Raw genomic sequence first — 10,745 nt, forward strand, 5'->3', positions numbered from 1 at the left:
TATCAAAATTCTACAAAAAGAAATTGATTGTTTACTTGAAGAGGAAGACATTAAGTGGAAGCAAAGACTCAAGAAAGCATTGGCTAAAGGATGGAGACAGAAACACTAAATTTTCCTACAAATGTGCCAGTAAGAGGAGAAAGACCAACACTATCCACAAGATAACAAATGAAGATGGTCAGGTAACAAAAGAGCCTATGGAGATCAATACAGTGTTCCAGAGGTATTTCAATGATCAATTCCAATCTAATAGGAATAGATACTTGTCTGGAATCCTTGGAGCCTTTAGTAACAGAAGATATGACTGCTAGTCTTATCAAAACATTCATTATGGCAGAGGTTAAAGAAGCTATTTTTAATATGAATCCATTAGGATCTCCTAGTCTTGATGGGTTCCTTGTAGCTTTCTATCAAAACTATTGGGAAACAGTAGGACCTAGAGTGAGTGCTGCTGTTTTAGAGGTCCAAAATGACACTTATATTGCTCTTGTCTGGAAGTCCAAATCTCCTTTAAAGGTTACTGAGTTTAGACCTATTGGTCTTTGTAATGTCTTTTACAAAATCATTGCAAAAATATTAGCTAACAGGCTAAAGGTTATTCTCCCTGACATCATTTCATCTATCCAAAGTGCCGTTGTGCCAGGTAGGCTCATTACTGATAATGTAATAGTAGCTTTTGAATCCATGCATATCATGAAGACTAGAATGAAGGGAAAGGAAGGGTTCATGGCTCTTAAGCTTCAAATGAGCAAAGCTTATGACAAGGTTGCATGACTTTTCTTACTCTCTACTTATTAATGGAGCTCCACAGGAGAAGTTCACTCCATCTAGGGGGATTAGGAAGGGTGATCCTCATTCATCCTACCTTTTCATCCTATGCTTTGAAGTTCTCAGCAATCTTCTTAACATTGCAGAAGCTTCTGGTTTGATCACTGGTATTTCACTGGCTAGAGGTCAAATCCATATTAGCAACTTTTTTTTTTTTTTTTTTGCAGTTGATAGCTTACATTTTTGCAAGGCAAGCTCATAGGAGTGGAGTAGACTTTTCAATCTTCTGGACTCTTATTAGAAAGCTTTAGGTCGAAGACTCAATAAAGAAAAGACTTTCATTTTTTCAGCAAAAACACTCGAGAAGACACCAAAGATATCATCACCATTATATCAGGAATAATAGCTGACACTAGTTCGTACGATAGATATTTGGGCCTACCAGTACTAGTGAAAATATCTAGTGCCAATACCTTCAAATGGTTATTAGACAAGGTGAAGGACATACTGAGGAATTGGGAAACCAAATTTCTCTTACAAGCAGGTAAAGAGATACTACTCAAATAAGTTGTTCAAGCCATCCCCACTTACTAATAGACATTTTCAAGCTTCCTAAGCACCTGTTACAAGAGCTTAATAAAATTACGAGAAGTTACTGGTGGGTCAGCAAGCACATGAAAATAAGATTCATTAGGTGAGTTGGCAGCAAATGAGGAAATTTAAGAAGATAGGAGGCTTGGGGTTTAGGGGTTTTGAGAATCTTAATATTGCCATGCTAGGGAAACAATGCTGGAGGCTAGTCCAAAACCCTCATTCCCTTAGCACAGGTGCTTAGAGCTAAATACTTCCCAGCAACTACGTACTTTCTTAAAAGCAAAAATGGGCAACAATCCTTCCTACATTTGGCAAAGCTTCTTAGCTGCAATACCTCTTCTTGAAGGACTTTTGTGGAGAATTGGCAATGGAGAAGCATTAAGCATCTGGACTAATAAGTGGCTTCCTCAACAAAATACCTTTAAAGCTCGAAGTTCAATCAGATTTCTACAAGCTAATATTAAGCTCTCAACTCTAACAGACATACATACAAATAAGTGGAATAAGTCTCTGGTGGATGCTATTTTCTCAAAAGATGAAGCTGACCTCATCAAAATGATTCCTATAAGCATCTACAATAGGCCTGACAAGTTGATTTGGAGATGTACCACCACTGGTTTATTTAGTGTTAAAAGTGTCTATCCTCTTAAAGGAGAACTACATGATTGTGGAAAAGGCAAATCCTCAAATTTGTAGACAAAGAAGGAAGAGTGGACAAAGATATGGCACCTGAAGATACCTAATGCCAACAAGACTTTCTTATGGAGAGCATGTCTATATGCCTTTCCCACAAGAGCTAATCTGTTTAAAAGAAGTATAGTAGATAATCCAGAGTGTCCTATCTCTAAGCAAGACCTTGAAACAGTGGAGCATGCACTTTGGGAATGCACCTTAGCTAGTGATGTATGGGGGTTAGTGTACAACCAGTATTCAAAAGTGTGGATCTCAAAGCCAGTCCTTTAAGAATTTAGAGATTAATTAATACTATCATTGTAATGGAGGAAATTCTTCAATGTATTCTTTCTTTCTTAAAGAGATTAATTATGAATAAAAAAAGATGTTGTTTATAAAAAAAAAAGAAAAAGGATATCTTAAATAAGTTGTGATATATTCAAAAAATGAGATAAACTTCCCTTTTATTAACACAATTTTAATATATATATGATTGAAACCATCGGTTGTTTGCTTCTCTCTTTTCTATCACGCCGTTAGTAATTTTCAGTATGGTTCCTAGCTAGTTAATTTTATTTATTTTATAAACTTGATATTTGCACTTTCATTAGTGTTAGATTAGAATCATGTGAAGCCAACTCCAACACTTTTTCCACTGTCATTTTTTTAATAAGCTAGCTCTTTTTTCTTTAAAAAAACCAAAATCCTCTGCATGCATGAATGACTTATAATAGCCGCGCTGTATTAATTATAAGTACTCCACACTTTTTTTAATATCTAATTACAGAGATTTTCTCAAAAGTGATAGTATAATGTTTTTAATGGGTGCAAGAGTTGAAAAATCACAAGTATTTTCAACAATTGAAATACCTATTAATTAAAAATGTTTTGTTTACAGTACTGGCTGCATTAATATTTGCACCCACTATACGTAATGTGGCTTCGCCGGCACTAGTACTTGCAACAACCCTAGATCATTCCAATCCACCCGGCCCGATTATGATTTATTAATTTTTAAATTAGATTTCTTTAGTAATTTTGAAATTAATTTTCTTATTTATTTATTTTATTATGATCCATGGACAAGAAGCATGGCTAAATATGACGCGTGACACGTTTCTACTGGCAATGATGTGACTTACAAGCCACGTGGCAAGGATTCTGTTAGCATATGTCTGACGATTAATTTGTGTAATAGAAGGATCAAGGAGGTAGAATTCAGAGTAGTCTGAACATATATGGTAGGGATAATATTACTCATTCCTTTTTATTTTACCGTTCAATTCTATCGTTTTATATTTTTAATGTTTTTTTATTTAATGATTAAAAAAATATTTTTTTAATAATATTATAATTTTTTTATTTTTATAAAAAATATTAAAAGATACATATATAAAAAAATAAAAATAAAAAATGAAATAAAATTCTAATATAATTACCGCTGGGAGCGGTGAGTGTAGCAGCACTCATATTTTAGTATCTAACCGGAACGTAGATTAAAGTTATATTTAAATAGTAAAGTTAGATTAGTTATCATCTATTTTTAAGTTATTCAGCTACAATTGGATTGTTTGTTATAACTTGTACTTATATATATATGTTCAGACTACTATTCGGAATATTTTCTTGTAAGCTTATTATAATAGAAATATATATATTAGGACTGCATAGTCTACAATCAGATTAAGGTATTGATCTTATAGTCTTCGTTTAATTCGTTAATTAACATTTGATGGTAACCTTTTCTAATTAAATTAGGATATAATATAAAGTACTCTAGCTAGGGAGGACCCAAGTGCTAGATTGGAACGGCTGGCTTCGTAAATGCCTGGCCTCAAGACTTTTGTTCTTTATGGTTTAATTTCTATATTACAAGCGGTCGATGTTTTGATAAAATTAATTTTTCCAAGTAATTAGAAAATTATTTTTTATTCAATTGCACTCCTGATTTTATATTACCTAGTTCCATCCCAATATGGAGATCGAGGGGTAAAGAAGAAAATAAAACAAGACGGTTTGCTTGAAAATTATATATAAAACAGTTCGATAAAACTCGAGTAATTATTTTATTTGTTATTTCACGTGTGTCGACCTATAATATTGTTATTTGATACAAATATAAAATATATATTATGTGATAATTATATATATAGTCAGCATGGGTTCACTAAAAATCATGAATTCATTTAGAAATGTACGTACGTCCATCGTATCATGTTAAAGGACGTTTAATCATGGTTCATATAAATGATTATTAAATCAATTATATATATATATATGTCACGCGCGTGGTTAGCGAAGAAATTAAATTTAAATATGTTTATTTAGTTCCATCTAAGAACGGTATCAAATTTTCGGTCCAATACAAAAGAAAAAAACAAAAGGTATGAAAAAAGATATTATTTTATTTCTAAACCAAGTGAAAGCGCAACGACTTGATCAAAATAATAATAATAATAATAATGGAGAAGCTAGATGACATTTATCACATTTTAGCTATCTATCTGCATTCTTTTATCATATTCTGGACTTTGAACCTCATCATCTTCTGCATGGACTTTGAAATTAACTAGTCTTTGTTTAGGAGTAGATATGTTTCAACTTGGCTAGCTTAAAAGTAAAATAACGTCTGTTTCATATATATATATATATATATACACACACACACACACACACATATAAAATTATTTTGTTGTTGTTTATATTCAACTACTCGATCGATACTAAAAGGAAAATGACAATTTGTATAATTGGAATGATGGCCGTTCCTCAACTAACGTGGGTTGAATATATAATAGTAAGTGATCACAGTGTTAGAGATACCAATGCTAAACGTAAAGTTATTCTATTATCAAATCAGTGTGTAGAGCAAAGCATGTATGTCATCCACATCAATTAAGTGATAAGATTTTATTTATAAGATTTAAATTTTTAAAATTTATCTTCCAAATCAAATCATGTCATATAAGTACTTTATTAGTGTGCTTTACTCACCGGCTTGAGACAATAATTTTTCACTAAACACATTATATTATTACCAATTTTACTACAATATTTATTTTATTTTATTTTATTTAGTAAGTAGAATGAGAAATATTTTAGCCACAAAGAAATCTCACAAAAGTAAACCTACTAATTGACGTGATTTGATATGGTATGTTAGATTGTAAAACTACTTAACTTTATTGTAAAGTAGATCTAATATATCATATAAAACCATAGAGTAGTGCTATACGGCATCCACTGTAGTGGTGCACACAATGCACACACTACGTGGACGCCTCTCATCCATTTGTTTTTTTTTTTTTTTCTTTTCTTTTCCTTCGGCTTGTTCTCCCGTCTCTCTCTCTCTCATCGTCTCCGCTCTCTCTCATCTCGCTCTCTCTCGCTCCTCTGCGCTCCTCTCTCGTCGTCTCGCTCTCTCTCTCATCTCCACTCTCTCTCTGCTCTCGGTCTCTCTCTCTCGTCGTCTCGCTCTCTCTCGGCTCGCTCTCTCTCTCATCTCCACTCTCTCTCTCTCATCTCTGCTCTCGGTCTCTCTCTCTCTCGTCGTCTCTCATCTCTGCTCTCGGTCTCTCTCTCTCGTCGTCTCTCATCTCTGCTCTCGGACTCTCTCTCTCGTCGTCTCGCTCTCTCTCGGCATCTCGCTCTCTCTCTCTCTCGTCTCGCTCTCTCTCTCATCTCTCGCTCGTTCTCTCTCTCATCTCTGCTCTCTCTCTCTCATCTCTCATCTGCGCTCTCTCTCTCCTCTCTCTGCTCTCTCTCGCTCGTTCTCTCTCTCATCTTCTCTCGTTCTCTCTCTCTCTCATCTCTCATCCGTGCTCTCTCTCTCATCTGTGCTCTCTCTCGTTTTCCCTCTCAAATATGTGGTGTATGTTTTGACACCTAATGAGTGCAAAATTGGCTTCTACAAACAGTGGCTTTCATATATCATTTTTCAAAACCATATAAGTCTGTGAATTTACTTTTGTGAAATCTTTTTGTAACTGTAGTAATACTTAAGTGAAATACGATAATATTTATAACTACTAAAACTTTAATAACAAATAAGCTGGATGGCCGAGCCATTCCAATCAATCCTTGCGATGGGCGATTTGCATTAATCTCTGGTTCCGACCGATTATGATCATAAGGTAATAAAAGGAACGATTTGATCTATTAGGATATTGTATTTAGCAGATAAATCGATTTAGAGTAATTTAGAACTTATTTGGCAACACAATTATTCTCAAATTATTTCACTATTATTCACAAACAGTTCAAGACTACTATTTACTACTATTTTACTACTATTAACAAATTATTTTACTACTATTCATAGATAATTTGAGATATTTTTAACATCCAAATGGAGCCCAAGTCTAACTCTATCTAAAAGGATAAAGATTTAGAAAGAAGATCGAGAAAAGGCCGGCAGATACTAAGAATAATTTAGAAGTTCTTCAAAAGAAAATTGACGTTAAGGATCAATATCGCCACCACCTACTCATCATTTGAATAAATAAAGGCAGACGGCCAAGACAATTTCATTTAAGATTAATGCAAGACGTACGTCCGAACCTGCAGTCATATTCAAAATAACTAAATATTGTCTGTGGCGGCCAATGCATCCATTTTTCTACTTTTTATATATGCAATTAAAAGAAAAGGCTACGTACTGATATCAACTTGATGACCTTGACATTGATTTTTCAACAATAAAGAACTAACTTGAACAAGCTAGCTAGGAAATCATGTCCAACTTGATCACCTTGACATTGATTTTCCAACTTGTTGATCGGGAAAAGATTTTTTGATATTTTTATCTGGATTTGAGATCAATTTAATTTAAGTGACACGATGATCATACAACTTTTATTACTACCCATATAATAAACATTTTAAGAAGCATTAAATGATCAATATAAATACTTTAATACCCATAATATTTATCTGTATTTCTCTTATTAATTGAGATCGTGAAATTCAAAAAAGACCTAGATCCTTGATGATAAATGTGCTTCTGCCCACAATTAATGGGCTAAAATGGAGGAATATCATCAACCTAAATGTCAAAAATTAACTGGTGGTGCACATAACAATGCTTTGATAGTTGATAATATAAATTGAATAAAAAGCAATGCTACTCTTTATTCTTAATTTGTCATGCTTTGTCACACCAAATTATGTGACACATTTTAAGTAGCTTCCTTGAATAACTCGATCTATCGATTACATTTCAAGTAGCTTCCTTGTACTATTTGGAAGCCTTTTTATTGATAGACCAAGTGCATTGGTCATTTGGAATTAGCTTGCTGAATTAACTTATATAAAGCAACTGACCTTTTTCTATAAATATAATGGGTCAAAAAATGGGTGTCATTAAGGTTCAAAGATTTGGGGGAGCAAAATGTGGCTTCCGATTATTGTTGTTGTTGTTATTGTAATTATTTTTATTATTTATTTATTTTTTTTTTAATTTTAGTATTTCAATGGCACCTATATACGATGTTATATGTAAATTTATTTTATTCAGGTATTTAATTTATTCCCATGGCCTAGGTATAATCATAATTTCAAAACATTTTCAATAACTTTTCATAAGTATTTGTGAAAGTATTATTAAGACCCATAAAAAATCTATTCGGAAAGAGACAAATTTGCTAGATGTATTTTGTTTTGTTTTTTAGTGAAAATGATAGAGTCCATGGTCAAATATATATGTTTCGAAAAACATGCATTTTATGAATGCATGCTTTTATATATGAATTTTCATAAAAGCGCGCGGTTTTATTGTTTTTCCTCATAGAAATAGATATGAATAATGCATGTGATCGATCATGAAAGAACAAAAATGTATTCGTTACTTGGAAGATGTTATATATTAATGGTGTCTGTTTCTTTCTTGTCTTCTTCAAATCACTAGTATTATATATTCACTTTTAGTCTATGTCGATGGTTTCACCAACTGATTATAATAATATAACTAGGTATTCGAGGATCAATAATATTATGAATCACATAATACTCTCATCTTATCATGATCATCAGATCCTGCATTAATATTAGCAGTACTAAACTTATATGATTATATATATATATATATATATTGTCATATATTATGCATCGTGTAGCATGATGAATTAAATTACCATAATGTCCGTACTTTGAAATGACCCATAACCTAATACTTCGGGTTGAATCTAGACATGATGAGAAGTTAGAATAATACTCTACTTCTGATGGCTATAAATAAGACATGCCATTGTAGACGTCAATACTATGGCTAGCAATTATAAGGTATTGTGCTTTAATTTGAAGTAAACTACATGTAACCATGCATACCCTCAAAAACTCTCTTCTTCTCATCCATTTTTGGATCGGTTAATTCAATTAATAGCTAGCTATATATGAATATGCCATGCAATTGTAAACCGCCCAATTCTTCTATATTCTCTTCCTGAAATTAACCTCTCGCGCTTAATTAATTATTAATTTGATGCGGCCAATAGATAGACACGTATTTTTTTCCTCACTTTCTGTAGATCATGTTCATTCTACTATATATTCATATAGTTATATCTTCATTCTATTATTCTGTTTTCCTTACAGGAACAATCACTAGCTCATTCGGCCTTCAACTTCTCAAGGATGCATGCTTAGGACGTAAGGTCAGCCTTGTGATCATACACGCACACAAATTCAATAGGTATGCCTCTGGACTCATTTATTTAATTCCTACATAATTGAAAAATATTCCCAGAATATATTATAAAACAACGGAACAAATGATGTGTTTGGATGGATGGATTTGGTAGGAGAATTTGGATTTGAAGCTTTACAATCTAAGTTCTTTGTTAATTTGGATCATATACTAAAATTTTGGATTCAGATTTGCACCAAAGCCAAACATGCATGTTTTAAACCTTTTCAAAATCGAGTATATATTGGGAATTATATATATATATATATATATATATTTATATATATGCAGGTTGATTTGAAATCCAAATAAATATAATTATTTTAAACTTAAATCCAAATTCTGTTTTTTAGGATATTTCCAAAAATCTGGGACTTCTTAGTTCATAAGATCATCATATATAGTTCAAGGCCCTAGCTAGGCCTCCCAATTAATAAAAACAAGTGTTTAATGGGTCATAATAGGTCATAATTAATAGATGTTTAATGAGCATTAATCTTCAATTTTTTGAATGAACAACAGCTAGCTAATTAGAAATTGTCCGATCCAACTTCTATTGTTCGACAGTAAGTACTATTATTCAGCTTACCCAAAAGGCAAGGAGGAAATCATGAGCACTAGTTACGCCTCAGCAGATCAAACAACGGTAATTAATTATGTTAGTTACACAGTACTAGTTTTAAATGCATGCATGCATGCATGTACATAATATGTAAATTACTTATGCAAGGATATACGATGGTGAAAGGTTGATGATCTTGCCCTTTTTGCCACTGAAAAATGTACGTATATAAACAAATATTGATCGATCACCTGATCAACATATATATAATATTATATATATATATAATTGATCATGTACGTGCATATATGCATGCATGCAGTTTTTAGCAAGATATATATATATATATATATATATATATATATATATATATATATAAAAAGATTAATGTGGGTTTGACCATATTTTATCTTGTTCAATTTGAAGTACATATTCTTCTATGGAGGCACGAACATGAAATGGGTCACAGGACTTGCTAGCAAAGTAGAAATAGTGGCGGAAGCATCGAACCGGATCACGGGTATAAGATTTGGTGTAAGTCACCGTGGTAATCCACAGACCGTCGAAGCCAGTTTACTGCAAAATGTCCGGAACAGTAATCCGGCCGATCGTGACGAGGTTGTCGAGGAACTGAAACATTTCATCCAGCAAGAGCATAGTGAGGGATGGCTTGTGCTGACGGAGAATGGTTCCGTGTTTGAGAAAGGGTAATGGTCGTTGCATGCATGGGTTACTACTATTACAAAGTTTTAACAGAACAATCATTAAAAAATAATTTTTTTTTTCACATTAATTCGACAACATCATCTCACGATCAAGGTCTTTAAAGTACTGGAAAAAAAAATTAATTCTTTAATCACAGTTCTTGTGTCAAAGCTAGCTAGCTAGCTATCTAAAAGTTGTAACTCTTAATTAACATTTTTGTCATTCAAATTAATCTAGATACGGGAGAAGTGTACTAGAAACCATGGACGCTTTCGAGACGGAATGGAAGAAGGACGTAGAAAGATCAAGAAATTTCGGAAGGAGTTTCAAGGATGCATTAGGATCAAGGCCACGAGTCTAATTATGGTGTGAAAGTATACATCATGATGATGGTGTGTACGTAATAGTACTACTGCAATAAATTAATGAAGGGCATATATCCTGATTATGTCCGTATTTACGTACGTGCATGCAGTGATGTTTGTTGTTCATGATCGCGTGGTGTTTATGTTTTAATAATTAAATTTCACTTTCCTAGTTTTTAGTTAATTTGTAATGATATATGTCGACTTTGTTTAATAAAATATATATTAATTAGCTGCTTTGAAAATATATAAACGCGATGATGATATTGAGTAATGAACTTATTTATCGATCGAACTTATAGTTGATTTAAAGATATTATTACATGTGATTTATGAATACATGTTAATGATCAGATTAATATACGAGAAATATAAATCACTAGTCACTTATATGAAG

The 10,745-nt window shown here is 32.6% G+C and overlaps 1 protein-coding gene across 1 annotated transcript; it reads left to right on the forward strand.

The window, feature by feature from the left end:
• The first annotated feature begins 300 nt into the window (after positions 1-300).
• On the forward strand, positions 301-10,480 carry LOC108993054. Its single transcript, XM_018967824.1, has 6 exons — positions 301-765; positions 812-935; positions 8,626-8,722; positions 9,284-9,362; positions 9,705-9,985; positions 10,221-10,480. The coding sequence occupies exons 1-6, from the start codon at positions 301-303 to the stop codon at positions 10,342-10,344; spliced, it is 1,170 nt and encodes a 389-aa protein (XP_018823369.1). The 3' UTR covers positions 10,345-10,480.
• The last annotated feature ends 265 nt before the right edge of the window (positions 10,481-10,745 follow it).

The sequence above is a fragment of the Juglans regia genome, chromosome 15, assembly GCF_001411555.2.
Source record: "Juglans regia cultivar Chandler chromosome 15, Walnut 2.0, whole genome shotgun sequence".
Taxonomy (NCBI): Eukaryota; Viridiplantae; Streptophyta; class Magnoliopsida; order Fagales; family Juglandaceae; genus Juglans; species Juglans regia.